Genomic DNA, 24,985 nt, shown 5'->3' on the forward strand with positions numbered 1-24,985 from the left:
CCAGGTAAGAAGAAGGCAAGTGGCAGAGGCATCAGAGTGATGGGAGATGAGGAAGAGGGGAGAAGAGGGGGCTCTTGGCCAATGGCCTCTGTTTTTTAGTGAACTGTGAGGCAAGATTCTCTTCTAAGACAGTTTAGGGAGGGGAGGGATGAGAAGGTGGCTAGATGGCGCAGTGCAAAAAGCACCGAGCCTGGAATCAAAAAGACTCCTCTTCCAGAGTTCAAATCCAGCCCCAGACATTTACTAGCCATGTGACCCTGAGCAAGTCACTTATCCCTGTTTGCCTCAATTTCTTCATCTGTAAAATGAACTGGAGAAGGAAATGGAAAACTGTTCCAGTATCTTTGCCAAGAAAACCCCCAATGGGGTCACAGAGAGTCAGACAGGACTAAAAAGTGACAGAACAATAACAATAAAAACAATAACAAGGTTTGGAAGAGCTGCTGTGGAGAGTGGAGAGTGCACTGGTAAGGGAGGTCCAGTAGGACTGCCTAGCAGCGGTGAGGGTCCAGTGGAGGTTGGGTTACACAGATTTGTGATGGATCTAATCAACACAGTTTTCTGATCTTCTCCAGCTTTCTTCAGCAGTACACGTGTAGAAGCAAAGACAGTGTGTGATGGGAGGGGTCTGAGGCTGAGGCTTAGCAAGGCAAAATTGGTGATCCGGTAAAGGAACGGGACTCAGGAGAAGGGGACAGTGCAGAGCTGAACTGGTTTCCCAAGGGGTCAAGATGAGAAAGTAAGGAGAGTGTAGCCCGTGCAGGAGAGGTGACCTGGGAAAGAAGTGAGGACTGGGAGGCAGTGGAGGTCCTGGTAACGATAAAGAGCAGGGTTTGGAGAGGGGAGAGGTAGGATGACAGTAGGTTGTTGTCAGGGTTTGTGAACATGGAATTGTCACGTTTGTGAGCGATGGCACGATCTTGGGTCTGACCATCTTTGTGTGTGGCTGCGGTGGGGTGGAGGAGGAGGTCATGAGAAATGAGAAGATGGTCCTGGCCTGGGAGTTGAGGGACCCAGGAGCCACTGCGCTTCTCTGTTATATGTCAAATGAGGAGGGTTGAACTAAAGTATTAACAAGGTCCTTTCCAGCCTCAAAACCCCCTAATTCTGTGGCTCTCCTCACCTTCTTTCATATTCTTGTTTTCAGGTGATACCCTTGCCGCTGTAAACGACGTAGATGTGACCTCAGAAAACATAGAGAGAGTTTTATCTTGCATTCCAGGCCCTATGCAGGTACCACCCTTCTGTCTATTATTCTGAATGTTTAACACTTTTAAAGCTATCTCTTAAAGACATAGTAATACCAAAAAGCCCGATGTATTCTCTTCACATTCTGATCTTTTGAGTTCTGGAAGTTTTAAAATTTCAGGTTGGAATAACATGATTCCCTTTTTATTAGAGGTGGGCATTGTTTCTACAAATCAAACTCTTCTTTAGTAAAGCGACAACAGGGAATTACATTATGATTGCACAAGGATCTAGTTAATAATCATAGAAACTGTCCTTTTAAGCCAGCATAGACAGGCACTCTTTTCTGACATCATAAAATCTCTATAATCATGTAAGTTATGTTAGCAGATGGCTGGGGATTTTTTCACTTAATTACTCTCTTCTTAAGCCTTCTATCACATGGTTTAACCTCACTCTTGAGGATTTTGTTTAGGTACTTACTATTTGCATACCTTGTACAGTGTTGGAATAGCAGTCTTTCCACTTGCCTGAGCTTCAGCATTTTACCCCAAAAATGACCTTAATCAGGTCACCGAGTACTTTGTAATAGGGTTGCTGTCCCTTGTCCTGATGACATTACTGTAACCAACTAAGACCACTTAGCTGCCCCTTTTTTGTAAGGGTGCCTGGTATTGGTTGGATGTGAGGAAAATATTTCGTTTTAACTGGGCAGGAGACTAAATCCTCTTCCCAGACAATATGGAGTGCCGCATGAGTTGATAGTTGAGACAGTAAGTGGTAATCAAAATTGACTTCCTCTTGTACGGTTGTTTTTCAGTCATGTCCAACTCTTCATGACCCCATTTGGGGTTTTCTTGGCAGAGATACTGGAGTGGTTTGTCATTTCCTTCTCCAGCTTATTTTACAGATGAGGAAACTGAGGCAAACAGGGTGAAGTGACTTGCCCTGGGTCACCAAGCTAGGAAGTATCTGAGATCAGATTTGAATTCAGGTTCCCCTGACTCCAGGCCTGGTGCTGTATCCCCTGCACCACCTAGTTGTTGATCATAACTGACTATTGTGTTTTAAAATTTGAATAATAGGTTACCTAATGTTTTCTCATTTTAGCTGCACAAAAACCTGTGAAGTCACTACCCCAGGTGCCATTATTTCATTTTTTAAAGATAAGTAAACTGAGGTTGCCTGGCTAACCCAGGGTCACGTGGCCAGTAACTGTCCAGGGCAGGACTCAAGCCCAGGCCTTCTAACTCCAAGGGTAGCGCTCTGTCTTTTGTACTCTACTTATAGAGTGATGACTGTCATTCTTTTTCATGGGAAACCGTGAATCTCTATTATGTACAACATCTTCTTAAATACACACACACACATACACACACACACACACACACACACACACACACACACAAATTCTGTATCACTTTTAAAGCTATTATACTTGTTTGTGTTTCCCTCCAGGCCTCCTTCTGTGGATTTTAAAAATACTGCTGTGACCCTCTTTTATTCCTTGTGGTTTGTTTTTGCAACACAGATGTTAGCTCACCCCCACTCCTGCCACAATCCTTGAAGCAAATACAATCCTTGAAGCAAATAAGTCTAATCAAGTAAAACAAACAAATATATTTGTTAGACCCCGACTATGGTTCTCATTCTGCATCTTGAACCCATGACTTCTTATTAGGAGGTAGAGAGCCCACCTCATCATCAGTCCTCTGGATTCCTGGTTGGTCATTACATTGGCAAAGTGCTTAAGTCTTTCAGAGTTGTCGGTTATTATAGTGTTGCTGTTATTATATAAATTGCTTGATCTCCTGGTTCTGCTCATTTCACTGTACAAGTTTTTTGTTCTGAAACCATCCCTCTGATCATTTCTTATGTCACAATATCCCAATATATTCATAGACTGTAACTGGTTCGGCCATTCTCCAGTTGGCTGCTTGGCTTCTAGCTCTTGGCCAGTACAGAAAGAACTGCTGTCGATATTTTTGTATGTGTAAGGCCTTTTCCTTTTTGTTTGATCTAGGCGAAAGCGTGGCAGTGATATTGATGAATCAAGAGATATGCCCAGTTTAGTGACTTTTCGAGTATCATTCCCAAATCCTTTCCACAGTGGCTGTACCAGACCACAACTCCACCAGCAGTGCCCCAATGTGCCTGTCTTCCTGCAGCCCCTTCAACAGCTGGATGCCTATAGCTCTTCTTTGGGAAAGCCTTATCTGACATGGGCCTCAAGACCTTTTTTGCCTTGTCTTTGGAGAAGTGTTTCCTTTTTATGATGCCCTTCTCCTTTCTTCTGTTAAGTCCAAATTTCACCATAGTTCTCACTGGAAATTGATAGCTGAAAATAAAACCAGTGGGTATATCTCTCCCAACCACTGGCCAGCAGTTATTTAGGAAAGAAGGAATAGGTATTGGGGTGGGTGGAGAGAATTCTCTTGCCCTAAATAAACTACCACAGTTGTTTGTTTTTAACCAGAGATCACCTGTATCCTTTCTCAAAAGCCAGTACCCTAGCATTTAGTAGCTGTACTTCCCCTGATGTAAGTCCCCATCTTTTAAACACCAATATTCTTCTGGTAATGCTTCGTGGCTACTGATCATGGGGCACTGTGATCTTAGGAGAACCAAAGCTGCGTGTTACCCAAAGGGCAGTGGAAAACCATATGATGCCTGTGTGTAAGTGATAATGGTGGTAGTGGTGGTGGTGATGAGGATGAGGATGAGGACGACGATGACAATGACGGACATATTCATGGCTCTTTAAAGTTTGTAGAGGGGCAGCTAGGTGGTGCAGTGGATAAAGCACTGTCCCTGAAGTCAGGAGGACCTGAGTTCAAATCCGGCCTCAGACCAAACACTTGACACTTACTAGCTGCGTGACCCTGGGCAAGTCACTTAACCCCAATTGCATAAAAATTAAAAATTTTTTAAAAAAATTAAAGTTTATAGAGTACAGTACTATGGAGAGACCTTCACACATTGATCTGGAAATGGCTAAATGTCATGGGGTCATAGGGTCTAGGACTGGCAGGGATGTTTGAAAACAGATGTCTAAGAATAAGATAATATGTGTGAGTAACTTTGCAAACTTTAAGGTGGTAATACTCCTCCTCATTTCACAAAGAAGGAAACTGAGCCCCAGAGGTGAGAGCTGACTCGCACGGCATCACCCAGGCTGAGCCAGGATTGAAACCCAAGTCTTCTGACTCTTAAATCTCTATCATCTTACAATTTATACCTAAATAGGAAAATGTATAATAAAGTCTCCTGAGTGTTGTCATCATTAAACAAAAGCACGCTGTGGGGAGACAAGGCTGTGTAACGGAAAGAACACTGGACTCTCTCAGGAGTCAGAAGACCTGCCTTTCATCCTGGTCTTGTCCTTGGCTACCTATGAACTTGGGCGATTCATTCCAACAAATATTTACTGAAGGCTATGAAAATACTGTGCTGAGCTCTGGGAAAGATAGAGAGTTTAGATGAAGCAAGATTCCTGTGCTCTCGGAGAGCAGGAAACTGTATTAAAAGATAATACCTGATTGCATGAGAGGTGCATTCAAATGACAACGTGACATCAGAGAAGCAAAGATCATTTATCAGCTAGGGAGATCAGGGAGGCTTCATTCATGGAGGAGAAAGTGGTATTTGTAAATAATAAGCAAAAAAATGGATCAGTAAGATGGCATTCCAGACTTAGGGAAGGGAGTGAGTGCACAATGGTGTGAATGTACGGGCTCTCTGTGTCGGACGATGGCAAGGAGTCCAGGTTGTCTGAATCACGGTCCACCAGGGGATTAAGAATGATGAGATAAGGGTGGAAAGACAGAGGGGTGTCCACCTTGATATCCCCATTGATGCCTGCCCAAGGAGTTTGAACTTCATTAGGAAGCCTCGCAAGGAGGTGGGACTGAGGGGGTAGGGCCCACTCTGGTCCTTACCACTCCAGAAAAAATCGTATAAATTTTTTGGTACATAGGAGTCCTTTTCCTCTTTATTTAATCTCCTTAGGTTAGTCCTAGCAGTGGTATATCAGAGGCAAAGAGTGTGCACAATTTAATAACTTTGGGAGTATAGATCCAGATTGCTTTCCAGAAGGCTTGGACCACTTCACAGCTCCACCGTGTTATTAGTGTGCCTGTTTTTCCACAACTCTTCCAAGAATTGTCTCTTTCTTCCTTCTTTCTTTCCTTCCTTCCTTTCTTTCTTTCTTTCTTTCTTTTTTTTTTTTGCCAATTTTGTTATGCATGAGGTGGGCTTTCAGAGTTATTTTAATTTTCCCTTTTCTAATTATTAGTGATTTGGAGCATTTTTCATATGGAGAATGGCCCTTGTTCTTATATATCTGAATCAATTCCTTATATAACTTGGATATTAGACCTTTTTCAGAGAAACTTGCTGTAAAGATTTTTCCCCCAGTGTCCCTTCTCATTTTAATTGTGTTCATTTTGTTTGGGTAAAAGCTTTGCGATTTTATGTAATCAAATTGTCCATTTTATCCTTCCAAGATCCCCTCTGTCCCTTGTGTGGTCGTGAACTCTTCCCCTAGCCATGGTTGCGTTAGGTATCAAACAGTACTGGATACGCAAAGTACCTTGGGCAGTATTGTCATTTTTATCATGTTAGCCCAGCCCAACAGTGTCAATGGATATCTCTTCCACTATTCACATCTGTCTTTATTTCTTTAAGGAATGTTCTGTAATTATATTCACAGAGTTCTCTTGTATACCTTGGTAGGTGGACTGCCACCTGGATGCATGTTTATTTTATACATTCTGTAGTTTTCTGTTTCTTCTGGCTGGGTTTTATTGGTGGTGGGTAGGAAGGCTGATGATTTGTGTGGGTTCATTTTACATCCTGATAATTAGCTGAAGTGATTCTTTTTTTCCCAGTTAATTAGTTAATTTTCTACGGTTCCCTAAGTCCCCTCTCCAGCTGCCTGTGTTGTGACTTTGGAGCATCCATAACCCTAGGAAAGAGGTAGGAGATGGGGTGATGGCCCCCCCCCATGCCAGCCGTGAGCAGGGCCTGGCCACATCTCAAGAAATCATGAACTGGAGAAACTCAGAGAAGCATAGGGAGATTTATAGGAGCCAATACAGAAAGAGACAGAGCAGCGTCTAGAGTGACTTAACAGTGTAAATGAAGAAATTGCCATGCTCTGAGTTACTGAAAACCCAGTGATGGTCTCAGAGAGTGGGTATTGGGACAGTCCTCCCTCCTCAGGCAGAAGGGCAGGGGACTGTCTTCGCTTCTCTGATGCAGTCACTGTGGCTTTGCTTCTTTGGGACCAGGGAGGGCTCAATCTGGGTTTGGGGGACGGCAGTGTAGACAAAAGGCCTCTGTGAAATGGACTTTTTAGAAAGTAACTGCCCAGACCTCAAAGCTCACGTATATAGGTTTGGGGCTTGTGGGCCTCTTTACAAATACAGGCTCCCTAACCAAATACTAGCCTGCCAGGACCCCTCCATGCTCTCACTACCATTGCCCTGAATTATTGCGACAGCTTTCTCAGGGATTGTGAACCAGAACCCAATTGTGCTGAAAATTGTCACAGGCTGGAAGTTTTCTGCTAATGAATGTGGCCTTAAAGGGACAGCATACACAATGACTAAAATGATTTAAATGTGTTAATAAAGTCAGTCTTGAGAGGCAACAAGACCCTGGTCAAATACTGTGTCTTCCATCATGCCAGAATTAAAAGAGACATTGCTCTTTTCTATCAGTAATCGATCAGCTATTTCAGAGGGATGGAAGAAAGCCAGTGAGCTTTAGGAGGCATAAAACCAACTTGATAGTCAGATTTAGGGCTGAAAGGAACCTTAGAGATCAACTAGTCCAACCCTTTCACTTTACAAATGAGGAAACTGAGGCCCAGAGAGGCCCAGTAATTGACCCAGGTCATACAATTAGAAGGGGGTAGAGTTGGGTCTTGAACAAAGGTCCTGTGACTCCACGCCTAGCTTTTTTTCATATGTGTGTGTGTATGTATATGTGTGTATATGTATTATATAGAGACATGTATGTATGTATACATAGAGATACATGTACATTTATATATGTGTGTATATATATATATATATATATACCTAATATATACATATCTGCCACAATGCTGACTGGTTTTTAAAAAATAGCTTTTGTTGTTTACTTCTTACTGTTTTATTCCCTGTAATTATGCTTGAAATCAATTCACTGATTTCTGTTTACACGTAGCTCTGCATGTAACCCACCACCCAGACCATCAGCCTGAAGTGTAAACATTCTTGGGTTGCTGAACCAGCTTTGGCCATGCCAGAAGGTCAGGGACTAGAAAAATTCTTTCTCAACTCTTAATTGAGGTTCTGTTGCATTTTGGGTCGGTTGATAATGGATGGATGAGGAGGAACCACAGAATCAGAAATTCAGAGCTAGGAGGGACTTTCAGAGATCTTCTGGTCCAGTCTTCTGATTTTACAGAGGAGGAAACCGAGGCACCGAGAGGAAGCGGTCCCACGGGGGTTAGTAGGGAAGCCAATCTCTGAACTGGGGCTCCCCGGCCCCAAATCAGGGCTCTTTGCATCCCTCCACAAAGTTAAGGGGAAAAATGCTCGTTTGTAGCAGAAAGAAAGTTGAGTGGTTTGTGAAGGCTGCTGTTAAAATTAATTTACGATTCACCAGCAGATTGTTATTCCACAGGGATAGCAAACAGGCCTGGTTGTAGCAGCCACATGGGATAGATTCACTTTAAAAAATCATTGCTTTGCTTGTTTTTTTTTGTTTTTGTTTTTGTCATTAATATACAAATCCAGGTTCTTTGTGTCTGTCCCCATTTAGTGAGCCCCTCCCTATCTAACCCCCTCACCAAAAACCCTACCAGACATACTTTTTTCCTCCTTCTCTTATAGATCTATCTCCATACCTTGCCTTGCTTAGCTTTCCTTCATAATCCCAGTTTACCCAGTGTCGACTGGAATCAAGCACCTTACCCTGAGGTTTCTGCGACCCATTTAGTCCCAGATCTTCTCCGGGCCAGTAGAAACCATCTGGCCTGTTTCCATGCCCACAGGCCTCTTGTCTTTTGTTCCCATGGGTACTATCAGTGCCTAACATATTGTTTCTCCTCTTTAGAGTTTCTGCCACTAGCATCAAAATCCCCTCCATCCTTTGCCAGATCCCTGTTTCAATTCAGGACTCACCCTACTTTACCACCAACATCCCTGTGGGCCCCCAATCTAATTCTGAACCTGAAAGACTGGGCAAAGAAACTGGGACAGACCCGGGAATTTCAAGTTCAGAGATCACTGGCACTATGACACCTTTTTACCACTGAACCCCACAGCTATTGCCCCAGTTGGCCTTTTCCTCTTTCTCCCTCTTTATGTAGGGTCTTGCCCTTTTTTTTCCATTTTACTTTAATTTTTTCATTCTGAACCTAAGAAACACCAAATATAATGAGCATTTCAATATCCACTATGCAACAGAAGGAAAGGATTGTACGTGAAATTGCAAATCTCTATGATGTGGATCCTGTTTTTCTTCTTAGATACATAATAAATTCAACATGTAACTTTTAAAGATGTCCTGCTTGTCTGTGATTCCTTCTGGCCTTCCTTCTGTTCCCTACTCATTTTCAGGGGTGAGGGGGTGGGGAGGAGGCTATCCCTAACCCCCTCTCTCTCCCACCTCCCTGCCAATGGAAAAAAAAGAAACACAAAATCCTTGTAACAAATATGAATAGTCAAACGAAATAAATCCCTACCTTGGTCATGTCCAGAAATGTCTCATTCTGCATCTTGGGTCTGTCACTACCTCTTGTCAGGAGGTGGATAGCATTGGTCCTCAGTGGTCCTCTGGAGTCATCATCAGTCATTGCACTGAGCAGAGTTTTAAGTCTTTCAAAGTTGTTTGTCATTATAGTGTTGTCATTTTTGTATGAACTGTTCTCTTCTATCTGCTGGCTTCACTCTGCATTGATTCAACTCAGGCTTCTCTGAAACCACCATCCCTTTCATCATTTCTTTTGACATGCCATTATATTCATGGATCATGTAATTTGTTCAGTCAAAGAGATTAAAGGTACCCCTTTAATTTGTGATTCTTTGCTACTACCAAAAAGGTTACCATATTTTTATATTTTGGGAAATATGATCTACTTTGCTTCTTCCTACCAGTGTGACCTTCAGCAGCTGATTTTTTTTCTCTGGGCCTCAGTTTCCTCATCTGTAAAACAGAATTTTGGACTAGAAAATCTCGGACATCCCTTGTACATCTCTGGTTTTAAATTGAAATAAGTAGATGAGGTTCTGATCTTGGAAAGAGCGTGGTTCTGTAAATCAAGAAATGTAGGTCTCAGACCCGGCCCCATCATTTCCATGCGTATCTCAGAGCTTTAGTTTTCTCATTTGTAAAATGTGGATAAGGAAAGCCCTGTCTACTCATGAGCCTGTATTGGGCACTTTATAAAAATAAAGCACTTTCATGAAAGAGCATTTATTAAGCACTTACTGTGTACTGGGCACTGTGCTAAATACAGTGGGGTACAAATACAAGCCAACAGTCCTGGCCCTCAAGGAGTAAGAATACCATGATTAGAGGATGACAGTACATAGGAAGGAATTAAGAGGTGGGATGGGACAGAAAAAAGGATGCATGGAGCAGTGGCTCTGGTCCAAGCTACAGATGGTGACTACTCACCGGTTAGAAGTCGGAGTCCCAGAGAGGGAGCTCGAGTTCTGGCTCTGCATAGAAAGAGGACTTCGGGGAGTGTGGCTGGGAAGCAGCCATTATGTGACTGTTATTTGTTATTATTTTTCTTCTTAAATTTCTTTAAAAGCTTTCTGAAAGCCAAAGGCCCTGGAGTCAACTGAGCCAAGCTCAAAGCTGAGCTGGGTGTGGAGGAGCTCGGGTGATGTCCGACAACTGGACCCACATCCCAACATCTCATGCAGCTCCTGACACCCTACCCAGCTCGCCTTCTCCAGCTGAGCAGGCTGGACACTGATCACTGCTAAGATTGACCCCCTTCTTCCTCACTTTGTATGGATGCATAATGAGGTGTTTGGACCCAGTTTTTTTCCTTTCTTTCCCTTGTCTTTAGAACCCAAAAGCAAGGCCTGACAATAGAAAGGCCATTCAGCTAAGTTCAGTTGAGCTCTACACAGTGATAATCACTCAATCTCCTGAAAGGGCTACTATCGCCCCAGCCATCTAGCATTGACTGTAACTATCCATAAGCATTAATGCTAGAGAAGGAAAAACCCTAAAACCTTCCCTTTTGAGGTTTGGGTTATGAATAAAAATTAACTGTTGATGCCGGAGGTCATCATGAGCCTTCTGGAATAGTGGTTGGTCATTACGTTGATCACAGTTACTAAGTCTTTCAAAGTTTTAATGGAAGTATTGTAATCTGTTTGATTATTCCCAAATAATTTGTTTTAATAGAAATTTGTTTCTGTCGTTTTTTATAAAACTACTGAATTACATATCATTTATTAGGGATGGGGACTGGATCCAGGGTTGCACTGACATGAGTAACTCCCAGGTAAGGAGACTTACCAATGGCAAGTCTCAGAAGGATGCCCAGAGCACTGAAAAATGTTCACTATTAGTTTTTATCCCTCATTGGTTTGTTTTTTAAATAAACCTGGAAATTGAACAGAAATAGAATCAAAGAGCTGAATAGGAGCTTAAAGATCATTTAGCCCAACCTCCTGATTTGACAAATGGGGAAACTGAGGCCCACAGAAATTAAGAGACTTGCCCAGAGTTACTCAGAGGGTATGTAGGAGAGCTGGATTTGAATGCAAATCCAGTGTTAGCCTTTGTTTTCCATGTGCTTAGGTAAGCAGATTTTCAGATTTAGAGAAGACTCTTTTTACTTTGTAGTCAAGAAGTATGCTAAGTAATGGGGAAGTGTGGGTCCGTGGGTCCTTTCAAAGGCAGAAAATTTCTCTGTTTCTGCCTCTTGGATGATCAGTTATATGCGCTTTGTGTGCATTTTATAAACAGCACATGTACATATTATGCACGCCTGTATTACATTCTATTTGTTCATGGAATAAACAACTGCTGAAAAACCAAAACAGTTATTTTCATTAATAGGTGAAACTGACATTTGAAATTGCAAACTCGGGGCAAAAAGAAACCATTCAACCCAAACAGAAGAAGGCCCAGACAACGGGTAGTGATTTAGTCAGACTCCTCTGGGGTGAAGAGGTCCAGAATCTTCAGCAGAATCTCCAAAGCACCCCTCACATCATCATGTATCTCACTCTCCAGCTGGACTCTGAGACATCGAAGGAAGAGGTAGGTGTTCTGGAGCAGGTCCCAGGGAGAAAATAATGAACCGCCGAAGAGGTACTTTCCAGGGTGTGAGTTAGTAATCACTGGAAATAAATTCACTTTTTTTTTAAATCACTTTGAGTAATGGAGCTGTAGGAGAAGGCAGAGAACTGTGTCAGAACTCGATTTTCTTAATTGCATAAATAAACGTCATAGTCCACTGGGTGTCTCATTGGAAGTCTGACTTGAGTGACCTCCTGCATGGAAGAGTGAGGGCTTGGTTAGCACTCAGCCCAGAGCCCCGAAGATGAGCTCCTCTCAGAAGGAATAAATCTTCTGCCTTTATATTCTCATTTGGAGAAAATGGTTGGATTTTTTTCCTAGCTGATAATACGCAGGTGAAAACTAGCATGCAGCCTGTAAAGCCTAGAAAATGTACCCATTTGGGGGCATATAATAAATGAGAATTAAGGAACATAGAGTCCATATGAACTTTCAAATCTTAAATTTCATGGTTAATTTAATGTCGATGATCTATTCTTTGTCTTCTTAATGAATGATGTTTAGATTGATTACTCATCTCTCTTTCAATGACCCATTAATACCAAAAGGTTAGAAATATGATAAATAATTTATAGGTGATTTAGAAATCCCATAGTATAACAGAGCTCTTAATTCCTAAGAACAATAATAAAATTTAAGTACTTAGGTTCCAAGGTATCTTTGTTTCTAGGTGAATAATTAGATAGTTCTGGGTTGTAATTATCTTCAGGGTGACATGAATTTTCCTGTGTTCTTACTCTAGGTTTAGTTGTCTAGGCAGCCTTGTAGCATGTCACATCTCACATCATTACCTCAAGAAACCACAATTTCATTGGTATAGGAGTCCTTACCAACTCATATCACAGCTTCTCTGTGCCTTGGGGGATGATTGAATGAGTTACTGTGACCAAAAAAATTCATCACCTGGTTACCAACCCTAGTAGTAAAATCTCTCTGAACTAGGGTAGTTAGGGTAATCCTTAAATGACAATCCATTCCTGAGCCTGCATCCAAATGGATGCTCCATGGCGTTAGAAAACCTACGGTCTCCTCCAGCCAGAGTGAGACATCAAAGGGGCTTCTAGGGTCCTACCCAATATGACAGAGTAAGGACATAGTCAAGTGCCAATCCTATCTGCTTAGAGCATTAACAAATAAAAATAAATTTCATCCTTCCAAGTAATTGATTTGTTTATAGTTTATTAAGTAATAGTATTAATTTTATAACTATTGAACAGATATCACAGATCTTATTTTTTCTTTGAAAGGCTATTTAGCAAACCACTAGAATGGTCCAGTTTGAGTTCAATGACACCTCTTTGCTTCTGCCAAATTGAGAGGCTGAAAGAGTACCTAATAAATGTTTCTTTGCCAGAAGTCCTGGGTTGATCAGAAGGAAGGGCTTCTTTTTGTCTGCTTTTTGTATCAAGATGAAGTTATTCACTGAAATGATAAAGGAGGGATTTGTTCATGTTTGTTTTTCACTTTTTTTGTGTTCTGGGAATGAGAGGGCTTGAAGACCTTAGGTCCTCAGTTCTGTCATTGTAAACCACACAAGACGGACAGATGCTTTCTAGCTGGGTTTGGCAAGCACAGCCTTAAACCTTCTAGCTCATTGGTAGGTAAAATGTGACCAAGATCTTTTGTCATTTTTGAATGTCTTTCCATGGGAGAGTCTATAGATGTTTCTCAGAGGAACAGCATGAAGATTTCTGTTTGTAGATCAAGAAAAGATTCTTCTTGGCCCTGTCGCCACGGCAAAGTTTAGTAGAGGCGCACTTTCATTATTGAGATTGGTGAGTGTAGAAAATCCACTAATTGCCACACTACTAACAAGTGCTTCAAAACCCAGCTAATTAAATTGGCTGACAGCTAAAGATTTATAGAAGTTGCCAAATCTTTTAATAAGGAAACTTAATACGTTTGAAAGAAGGAGTTTCCCTAAAGGTCTTTGTTACCTTTGCTAAGCTTTGGCATGCCTTATTTACTAAAGAACATAGCAAGACCATTTTGGTTACTAACTAAATAAAGTTTTCATAAGATGTTTGCTTTTTTAGCTTGGGATGCTTTGACCTCTGTTCTGCAGCAGGTGTTCCCCAGCACTAAGCTGAGGAGGAGGTAGCTTTCCTGTTCTATTGGTTTTTAGCATTTTGGATAATGGTGGCACATCCTTCTTGCTCAGTCAAGTATTAGATGAGTGGCATTCATTCATAAAAAAGCATCTCACTTACGGTGATTTATCATTCTCCTGGTTTAAATTCTAGAAGCATTCCAAGAGATCGTTTATTAAGCAGAACTTCCAAAATATAGCACATTGTGAGAATACTTAATACATGTTAAAAACAGATGTGTTTCAAATACATTATTATCTTTATAAATATGTAGGAACTGGAATGCCACGCATACAATGACATCTAGTTATTTGTAGTACATAGAGACCAAACCAAGAAACAGAAAGCCAGTGGAAACTGAAGGAAATTGTATGACCCTTTCAGAAGCTTATTTTGTTGTTTAATTATGAACAGCATGGCCACTTTTTTGTGGATTTAGTAATGTCATTTAAGCTTCACGTCGATAGGAGAGGCAGTGTGATTGAGTGGTTAGTGAGCAGGCCTCAGAGCCTGGAAGACCTGGGTTCAGTCCTCCCTTGGGCGCACACTGGCTGTGGGACCCTGGGCAAATGACTTCCCCCTCAGAGCTCTAGACAGCTCTCGAAGACTAGGAGTTGTAGAGCAGAAACCAACCTGCCTTGGTGGGGGACGTTTCCTCATCCAGCGGCTCCTTACAGCCAGAAAATCTCAGCTCCAATCCCTGTAACTCTAAACATGAAAGGAAAAGTTCTATCCCAGAATGAATTTTCCAGGGGTGTCTGAAAGGGTTTTATTTTATTTTCCTTATTTTTAACTATCGTCATGATAGAAGAAAGTACTCTCCAGCTATCCCCACTCCCTCAGCCAGGATGCACTAAATCGATCAATGTGTGGCTGGTTGTCCCGTGGTTCACATAAAGTGCTGTATCCCTGCTTTTACTGGTGATGAGACTAAGGATGACGCAGACTGTGTATCCTTCTCAGGTGGACAAGCCACTTTCCCCCAACAGCCAGGTAGTACAAGTATGACTCCTGGAGAGTGTGAACTGCTTGTTTTTGGTCGTTGTATCCCCCTTGCACAGTACTTCGCACCCAGTAGGCTCTTAATCAGTGCTTATTGAATTGAATTATCCCCATTTTACAGACAAAGAAACTGAGGCTCTCAAAGTTGTCATGACTTGTCCATTGTCATATAACTAGTTAAGTGTTGGAGAAGGGATTTTGAACCTAGTTCTCCAGATTCTAGGTCTTTTGATACTGTTACATATTTGTGGTGTGCCTAAACTTCTCACATAGAGCAGCTAGGTGGTGCAGTGGTTAGAGCACTGGGCCTGGAGTCAGGGAAGCCCTGAGTTCAAATTTGGCCTCAGAATGATTTCTAAGAGTTACATATGAAAATCCAAGCTGTTACCAGGAGTTTCATCACCCGGGGCAAAATTATTGGAGCTCCAGGAGAAGGGTGGTATCCAGGGTATGACTGTTTCTATCTGTGGTTGTGGCATGTTAGAGAAAGAGGATGAGAAAGGTAAGGGTGAAGACCTAGGAGGCAAGGCTGTTTAGAGGGCTTCGAGGTGTGGGGGGAGGAAGGGGACGAGAGTGAGACCTGTGGCTCCTCGGATGAGTGCAGCAGGGATCTGGATGGGATGGAGTAGATTTAAAGAAAGAGTCGTGGCTGAGTGAGGGTCGCAGCGGAAGGGTCTGCAAATGGCATTGGGGGGTGCCTGTAAGTCAAGGGTGTCACAGCCTTTGAAAGAGTGCCAAGGGACGTGGGGTCTTTAGGAGAAGAGCTGGGTTTCCATGAGCCCCCGAAGATAGAAGGAGTGTGAAAGGAAGAAATCTAAAATCCTGAGATCATAGATTAAACATGGAAGGAACCAGAGAGGGCATCTACTAATGACAGGTGAAGAGTCTGAGGCCCTGAAAGATCTCACAGGTCAGAGAACTGACAGAGCAATATTAGGTCCTCTTATAATAAATCTGACAGTTTTTCCAGATTTTTATACTGCAACTGAGTGAAGTTCTTCACCAGCTACAATAGAAAGGGAGAGCACAGGAGGATAGTGCCTGGAGGAGGCTAGGGCTAAGTTTACTATGGGAGAGAGGAAGGAAGGCCAGGTGATAGTAGTCACATCACCTTTGGAATTGATCTCAGCTGGAGGGGGTGGGGGGCAGGTGTGTATCATACTGTCCTGTTGAAAGATGGCCGCAGGACCCTGTGCTGTGGCAGCCCCACGACCTGGTTGAGGAGTGGGCCATCCAGGGGGTCAGCATTGGAAGTAGGAAGTAGAAAGCATGCCCCTGGGTACGTTGGCTTCTGGGACAAACCCCTGACTGCCCAAGATTAGTTCCAGCTCTATAAGAATGTGTGTATAAAGAAATAGAAGTAAAATTTTGGTCAAGAATGTTTTCTAGATTTGAAAAAGAGTTGGAAGTTTAATTTGAATTCTTACCACATAATATCACTAATTAGTGTGTGTATCTCCACCATAATACAGTTTTGTTGCCTTTAACTTAATTTGCAAGTGGATTTTTTTTTGTATGTTAGAAATACTTAAAGGATGTGTGATTTCAATGTGTGGATATTCCCCCCCATCAGTCCTGATCTCAACTCTTCTAGAACTCAGTAATGTTCATGAGGAATTGCTATGGCCCAGGACATCATTACCCTGCAGCCAGCCTGCCAGTGGCAATCTCCTAAGGTAACCAATGTGGTTCTCAGACAACGCACACATACACATCACCAGGTCATCCATTCTCGAGATCTTTCCAGATTAGATACTTGTCCTACCTACCTTTGAGAACCCAAGTGTTGAGTGAAACATACTAGAAAACAAAGATCGAATTTCCAAGTCTGAATCTCAATTTGATGTGTTACTAGCATTAAGTAACAGTTTGGCTGTTTTGCATGGGACTTCTAAACTATGAAGTTTCCAAGTTGGAAAACTGGCTTAGCAATTTTGAGTATCACTGATTATGTCTTTAATTCTTGTCAATTAAACAGCAGGAAATTCTTTACCATTACCCAACATCTGAAGCATCTCAGAAACTTAAAAGTGTAAGAGGAATATTTCTAACCCTCTGTGACATGCTGGAAAATGTAGCTGGGACACATGTTACCAGGTAATAACTAATTTTTATTTAACTGTAATTTTTTTCTGCTTTGCAAAGTGTCTTTTTTATTGTTGATGAGAGAAAAATGCCAATAAAGGAACAATCACATTAGCAAAAATACCCCAAAATGTCTTTTCCTCTAAGAAGCTTTCATTGATAAGGCCTTTTAAAAACTAGGCTCATGGGATTTATAACCAAAAGGAACCATCTTCATTTTTCAGAGAAAAAAACTGAAGATGACTTGTCCAATTTAAACCCAGATTTTCTCCACTATTTCCAGTTCATTTAAATCCAGGATTTTTCAGATTCCTCAATTAGGATCATAGGATTTAGCCTTTATCGGGACCTACAAAGTCACCTGAACCAAGCTCCTCATTTCAGACCTAAAGAATTTAAGTGATTTGACAGAGTTCATATAAGTAGTAAACATGAAAGGTGAGATTCAAACCCAAGCCCTCTGACTCCAGATCCAGAACTTTCTACTTACTACACACACTGACTCTTCACACTTCCCGGACACATGTGCCAGCACATTCTGCAAACCACTCTGAATTAGTCAGCCTTCCCTCTATACAGCTGCCTTATCGATATTCCTAAAGCACAGGTCTGCCATCTTTCCTCTTCAGAAGCTCCCATGACTACTGTTGCCTATAGGATGACATACAAGTCCTCTGCTGGGTCTGAGGGGTCTGGAAGTCCACCTTCTGGCATTCATGAGTGGGAAGGTGTGTGTTCCTGGCCATGAGTCTGCTGTGTCACAGATCTGAGTTGAGAACAAGCCTGACTTTCAATGGAATATTATTGCCCCTTAAGAAGTGATGAAAGGGGAGGTTCAGAGAAACCCAAAAAGACTTATATGAACTGATGCAGAGGAGTGAACAAAACCAGAAGGACAGTTTATACATTGAATACGATATTATAGATTTTCATTTTATTTTTTAATTAAGAAGCCTTTTTTCTTTCTCTCCAGCTCCACCACTTTAAAAGAAAAACAAAATCCTCATAATCTATGAATAGGTAAACCAAACAAATTCCTACATTGTCTGTATTCCAAAATGTATGTCTCATTTTGCATATTGAATCCATCACCTTTCTGAATGATCACAATGTTGTAAAGACTTTAAGAAATCAGATCATTTCAGTTACCAAATATGACCCCAGAAGACTAGATGTTAAAATCATACTTTCCACCTTTTATCAGAGAGATAATGGCCCAGGAGTGGTAGAATGCATCATACATCTTCAAGCATGACCCATCTATCTCTTTGTATTCCTTAATTAGACTTCTATTTTTTTTACAAGGAAGGGCATCTGGGGACAGAGTGTAGGGAGGCAGTAGTTAATAGCTGGAGAAGTAGAAGAGTAAATATAGTGATGCCAAAAAAAAAAAAGAAGAATAAAGAAAATAACATCATCGAAACATCTTAAAAAACACGGACGAAAATAGTAGGAAGTCCAGAAGGGAACACAGACAAACAAGCAGTACAATGTTGTTATTGCTGTGTTAAATATAATACATAATTTTCTAGGGGCAGCTAGGTGGCTCAGTGGATAGAATGTTGGGTCTGGAGTCAGGAAAATTTGAGTTCAAATCTGGCCTCAGATACTTATTAGCTGTGTGACCTGATGCAAGTCACTTAACCTGTTTCCTCATCTGTAAAATGGGAATGATAATAGCACCTACATCTCAGGGTTCTTGTGAGGATCAAATGAGATAATATTGTAAAGCATTTAGCACATATTAAGTGCGATATAAATGTTAGCAGTCATCATCCTCATTATTATTATTATTAAAAGTTGTACATAATAGAGGTACATTATTTTATATAAAAGCTTCTTTTTCCATTTTTTTCTTACATATGGGAATGTTTACACTTGTAAATGGTTGTCAGGTTCATAATAAAAAAGAAACCTTAATCTTTCATAAAGTTATATTGACCCCAAGTCTTTGAATTCATCACGGAAATGTCAGGTCTTTACTTGGGAAGCATGGCTTGGGCGCTACTCTGTTTATGTGTCTCCTCACCTCTATGAGGGGCCACTGTCTCTTGCTCTCATTAAGAATAGAAATCATTTTTAAATTGTCTGTGTCATTCTTTAGAACCTAGAAAAAGCATTTAGAAAAAGTATTGGTATTAGTCTTACTTTAAGTTCTTGGTCTGGCCATCTCTGTGCCATCATCCTCATGTCTCCCACTAAAATCTTGGTTCTACCCGTGGAAGGTTAGGCTCCAATAGGCGAAATTTTTACTTTTCTTCCAGAACCATGCCTCACTACCACTTCCTAGGTAACCCCGGTGCATGCCACTGTGTAACTCAAATTCCCTTCTCCCCTTTCTAGTCTCCTTGTGTGTTGTCTTACCACGTCCAAATATAAGTTCCCAGAGGGCAGAAATTGTCTTAATTGCTTGTATTAGAACTCATTGCTCAGCACAGTGCCTACCATCCCTTCAGGCCGCATCTACCCTCCCTTTCAGAGTCACTAAAAGCTTTCCACAAAGATAGCCTCTCTTCTCTCATCTCATACTAACTTATGAACCCCTTGAAGCCTCCCTTATGACTTCATACTTCAGCTGAAACAATTCACTCCAAGCTTAGGTTACTAAGGAAGTATTCATTTCTGGTGCTGGGCTGGTGCTTAGTAAATGCTTAATTGAATTGACTTATGAGGGGAAAAATATGCAGTGTAAGCACCTAAGTGTGAGGCCTTGTGCCAGGCACTGAGGATGCAAGACAAAAGTTAAACCGTCCCTGCCCTCATGGAACTTTAAGGACACCAATATGTAAATCTGAAGTCTGTAGAAGTAAGGTAAAGTAATGTCAGAGCCAACAAGAAAGTCTTAGTAACTGGGAGAAATCAGGAAAGGGCTCATGAAGGAGGCTTCAGAGAAAGGGGAGGATCCTTGAGGCAGAGGGAGGAGAGTTTGCATTCCAGACATGAGGTAATCCTTGTACATGTCCTGCAGGTAGGAGATAGCATTTCATTTATATGGAGGCAGGGGAGGGGGGTGACGTGGTAGTCTTTGATGCTCTCCTTTCTGGGGCCTAAGTCTTATTTGGTGTTGTGAGAAAACAAGTTGTTGAGTGTTCTGACACTGCTGTGGCTTATAGAAAGCCTATCCTTTGCCCCCTGGTAACTCTTGCTAAGAAGAAGGTGTGTAGAAAAGATACGGTTTTCTGTTGCAAATTTGCTTCTGAGACAAAGAGAAGAGGAAAGAAAGAAGATACTTTTCTCCATTGTGCCTTTTGTGGCTGAGAAGTGGGGGAGGAGAAGAATCCTGCCAAAGTTGCAGAATTAGAGAAGCCTTTGCTGGTATCAGGATGAGAGTTGCTGCCTTTCCTTAAAAGTTCGTGACGCTGTTTCATCTGGAGGCATCATCTAAGCTTGAAGCTAGTAGTGATGGGCATAGAGTTGATGTCCAGGAGCAAGCCCAGCTGAGAAGTGGAACAGCATAAAAGCAGAGCATCAGAGAAGCCTCAGACCAGCAGATCAATGCATCCACCTAAAATGCCATGTGTAGCAAAGTGTTGTAGTCCAGCACAGCACGAATCAATCTCCTCCCAATCCCCCCATTAGAATGTAAATTCATTGCAAGTATGCATTATTTCATTCATTGTACTTGTATCTCCAGTGCTCTGGCAATAGGAAGTGCTTAATAAATACTTGGTGATTGATTTCAGCTTAGCAATAGAAGCATTTGTTCACACAGAAGTTAGTCTCATCAAGGAACTTTTATGGACCGTTCCTTAGACAGAGATGATATTGAAGTCTACAGTTCCAAAGTTATGAGTTGTCCTGGCCACATGTGTGACTTACTACCCTAGGACTTTTAAGTGTAATGACCACTCTCCCCATGGACACACTACACATTGGAGGGGGAATGTGATTCAGGTTTATTAGTAGAATATTATATAAATATTATGTTATTTGGTTGCTGTTTTTTGGTTACTTTTTTTGTTGTTGTTACTGTTAATTAAGTATTAGTGAGAGCTCTATTCATGGGAACTACACTGGTGGGGGCTCATAAACTACTGTGTTAGTAGAAATAGTTACCCACAAAGTTTAACCCTACGACCTTGAAGGTATTGAGTATAGCAGCCATCCTCCCTTTAGGAAAGCCTCAACTTGCCAAAACGGCGACGTGTCAGAGGAAAGTGAGCAACAGAGTGAGTTCCTATGGTGGGGGGTGGTGGGAGAAGAGCCTTCAACCATTACATTGCTGGTTGGCTTTTAGCTGGTACCACATACAACAAACATCTAGCAGGCCACTTTGACTAGAACTGAGGGTGTATAAAGGGAAATCATGAAATGAGACTGGAAAAGATAAGTGAGAGTAGATTGCAATAGGATTTATATGCCAGTGTAAAGATTTTGTATTTCGTCCTTAATGCGGTGTAGAGCCACTGCATTTTCGTGGAGGGAGGGAGAAGTGTTCAGCTCTGTGTTTTGGCAGCTGGGTGGAGGAGAGATTGGAGAAGAGAGAGACCAGAGCAGGAAACAATAATCACGAAACTGTTGCAGGTGTCCCGGCAAGAGGTTCTGAGGGCCTGAACAAGAGTAAAGGCTGCGTGTGAGCTGAGAAGAGGGATGTGGGAGATGCCTGGGAGATACCGGGGAGCTGCGATAAAGAGAACTTGTCGCTGATGGGCATTAGGGGGAAGAGAGGATAGGAAGAGCCAAGGAGGGCTCCCAGGCTTTGAACCTGGAGGCCCAGAGCAACAGTAACGCCCTCAGTGCCAAAGCGTGACCATACACCACAAAGGCCGAGGATCCCAAAACCAGACATCACAGAGAGGCCGTCTTATTCATTAATTCCAGATTGCATGAAAGCACACACCCATCTGTCTGCAATCATTGCCTTCTCTGGACTTCGGTTTCCAAAAACCCAAAATGAGGGAGTTAATCTCTCAAGTCCCCGTAGCTGGAAATCCTGCGGACCTTAATCCAGTATTCTGCACCCAGGAGAGGTTCAGTAAATATGATCTGATATTCCTGTTGAGTTGTAAGGTTAATTATGCCATGCATTATTTATTTATTTCTGACTGAGAGCACTCAAACATTATAATATTGTTGACTGGTCTGAAAGCTCTTTGTATAGAAATGTTTTGTGTAAATATTTAACAGAAAACTTCCATTTTGCATCAACATATTCTTGGCCACTGACTGATATTAAAATATATTTCCGAAAAACTTATAACATGTTCACAAATAATGTCTCACCTCTCCTGTGTCACAGTCATATTTCAGGGAATCAGCTCATTAAGTATTTAATCCACAAAGCACATCATATATAGTATTATATGAGTAAGACCACTTGTTTGTCATTTCATAATCTTTGCAAATGCGCTGACCTTCTGACTTAATTTTTCTAGCTCATCACTTTCTTTAAATGAAAAACTAGTACATGTGGCTTACTGGAAAGAAGATGACAAATTGTTATTAATTGGACTTCCTGCTGAAGAGTAAGTTGAATGTTTTTTTTTCTTTTATGCTTTGAAATCAGTCATATAACACACTTTTCATAAGGTACATTTTATTTAAACTATTCAGTTTTTACTCTAAAGCTAACTGTTTGGTGTTCAAAGGTATTGTACAGATAGCAGAGGGGCCATGAGATTGCATTTGGTTTTGTTAGAATATACTAGGTGTGCACCTAGTAAGCAAATCCACGTCTTAGTTATTAAACCTGTCAAGATTTGCTCCTTCAAAGATAACCGCATTTCAGAGATTTACCCAGCAGCAGTCAGGATCCCTGCTAATACTTTTGTCAGGCATTATTTGTTATGTGAATTCAACATCTCAACAAGTTCTAATTCCACTGTGCATTCTCCCCCAATTCTTTCCTCTTTAAATTCTCTTCTGTATTTAGGAGTGAAGTGCATAATACATATTGTGTTATATTGACCTTTAGCATCTTCAAAGGATAAAGAGGATATGGTGACCTCTTCAGAAGAGTATGGTAGCCTCTTTGGCATTACGGGGAAATGAATGAATGAATGAAATGACTAAACGAAAGGAAAACATATATTAAACATTTACTTTATGTCAAGCACTGTACCAAGTGCTGGAGATACAAATAGATAAATCAAGACAGCCCCTGCTTTCCAGGAGCTTACACTCTAATTTGAAAATGCAACATGTAACAGAAAGTTCAGCTTCTGGGCAGATGGAAAGATCTAGATGTCCTACGGGTTTGACTTCAGGGTGGATGGCAAGGCCCTGGGGTGCTGAGGTTGCGTTAGCTGGTCAGACGATGGTGCTGAGGGTTCTAGAGGGAATAGAGGAAAGGTACCTGGCAGGCCTGGTGGACCTCCATCTCCCCAGAACTCCCACGTCATCCAAGCAGTGGGGGTAGTTCAGCACCCTGGATAAGGGCAGAAGGCTGGGGTAGTGAACACAGCTCTTCTCACCTCCTGGCCTTCCCTGGTAGGTTCTGGCTGGTGAAACTGTGAAAGCGCAAAGTGCTTTTTAGTGAGATTGTGGGTTCAGAGAGAACTGAATGAAACCCAGAAAGAGTTGCTCCAGAGTGAATGGACTGGGGTAAAGAACCCACTGAGAAGAACCAAAGGCAAAAAGAGAAGAGATAAAGTAGATTCTAGAGGAAGGAAATGTAGTGAGAGCAGATCTTAGAGAAGGAGGGTTGAGGATCCTTGAGGTCTCTGTGTACTAAGCAAAAGCCAAGTTGGTGGTCAGTCGGCTGCAGCCCACACTGATTAAGCAGAGGCTTTGTGCAGAGATCTGGGCAGGGTCCTGGGGGAGATGCTAAGATTACATCAGACATGGACCTGCCCTAATGGAGCTCACAGTCATGCCAAATGCAAATAACCACAGGAAAGAGCAAAAGGGAGTGGTCCTCCAGCTTAGGCACATAAAGATCCTGCTCCCCCAGGAACCGAAGGGGCTGAAAGAAAAAATTAGGCATAAACCTGTGGGAAAGGGAAGAGGGGCATGGGGAAGGAAGTGTGGGATGGATCAGCCAGAAAACCAGACTCCAAGAATGGGTCCTGCAAACAGAGGAAGGGAATACTGGAGCGTTTCATGCTCCCTGTGCCCTGTCTTGGCAACATAGCACCACAGAAATTTTATCCCAGGGTCAAGAACTTTTTCTGGAAGTGGCCAGATAGTAAATATTTTAGGCTTCGTGGGCCAAGAGGCAAAATTTATTATGTTAGATAGTTACTTACATAACAAGGGAGGAAATTTTCACAATTTTTTTTGCTGGTAAAATTAAAATATTATAATTGAGTGCATTTTTAATACAGGTCTATTTGTGAGAAGAGTGAAATTCTTTTCTTGGTGACATTTTGATTGGGGTTCAAAGTTAGTGTTCCCTATCATCAAAATGGATTGCAAATGTCCCTTCTGATCTATAATAAGATTTTATGTATTTCATCTTTGAAAATGACTTTTCTTATAGATAGGTACTGCCGAAATCTTATGTCCCAAAGCATGTGATTTTAATTGAGTGTATTCATCACTTAGAAAAGGAATTTAGAAAATTCTATCAGATTCTTTTCTTGTATTTTCTTTATGTAAAAGTCCCCCAACTGCACAGTTAAATAAAAGAATTTTGAAATATGGACATTTCTTTTGCATTTGCATTGAGTTCTGAAAAAATGCTGCTGGAACTGTAGTTTGAGCTCAGAAAATAGATGCACTATAAATTTGTTTGGGAATAAAGGTCTCGCTTCCAGTTTAAATATTTGACAACACAGGAGGTGTATAAAGCAGCTTGACATTACTTATAATTGAATAGTGTTAGTTGTCATTGAATTGACTTTGCCACAGTATGTTTTACATGTAAGCATGGTTTGCCTTGTAATTTTGGGTTGAATTCATTAAGAAACATCATATCTGCAGCAAAAGCTAGTTTCCAAATCCATTTATTGTTGGATAGTAGTGGTTGAGGGTGGTACTTCTCATTCAGAAAAGCTCTCAGTCCAGAGCTCAAAAAATTGTAATGAAAGTTTTTTTTTCCTCCTCTTGTTTTGACATGAGGGGTATGCACTGGTAGTAAAAAAAAAATAAAATAAAATGTCAGATATGGTATGGCATTCAAAATGCTGTTGAGTTTATAATTGCCTCACTGCAATTTGTAGTGCATGGGCAGTTGTGGAAAGTGATGGAAGCAACACCATGGTCTGTGTCACCATTGCGGCACGAAAGTAGCCATGGAGAATACAGGAACTGTGTTTACACAGCTGTGTTCCAACAAAAACTTTTTTATGTAAAAAAACATTCTTAGTTTCGTGGCTATCCAAAAACAGGACCCATTTTGGCCCAAGCATCATAGT

General features: G+C 41.5%; 1 protein-coding gene across 1 annotated transcript in view; it reads left to right on the plus strand.

Annotated features, from left to right (window-relative positions):
* The window catches only part of INTU (inturned planar cell polarity protein), a 69,124-nt gene that overhangs the window by 13,662 nt on the left and 30,477 nt on the right, over positions 1 to 24,985 (plus strand). Inside the window, exons 3-6 of the mRNA XM_027854607.1 lie at positions 1,148 to 1,233; positions 11,269 to 11,472; positions 16,582 to 16,700; positions 22,064 to 22,153. Coding sequence (XP_027710408.1) covers positions 1,148 to 1,233; positions 11,269 to 11,472; positions 16,582 to 16,700; positions 22,064 to 22,153 — 499 coding nt within the window. The remainder of the gene's footprint in view (positions 1 to 1,147; positions 1,234 to 11,268; positions 11,473 to 16,581; positions 16,701 to 22,063; positions 22,154 to 24,985) is intronic.

This window comes from Vombatus ursinus, unplaced genomic scaffold (genome assembly GCF_900497805.2).
Source record: "Vombatus ursinus unplaced genomic scaffold, bare-nosed wombat genome assembly UNPS02010461.1, whole genome shotgun sequence".
NCBI classification, from domain to species: domain Eukaryota; kingdom Metazoa; phylum Chordata; class Mammalia; order Diprotodontia; family Vombatidae; genus Vombatus; species Vombatus ursinus.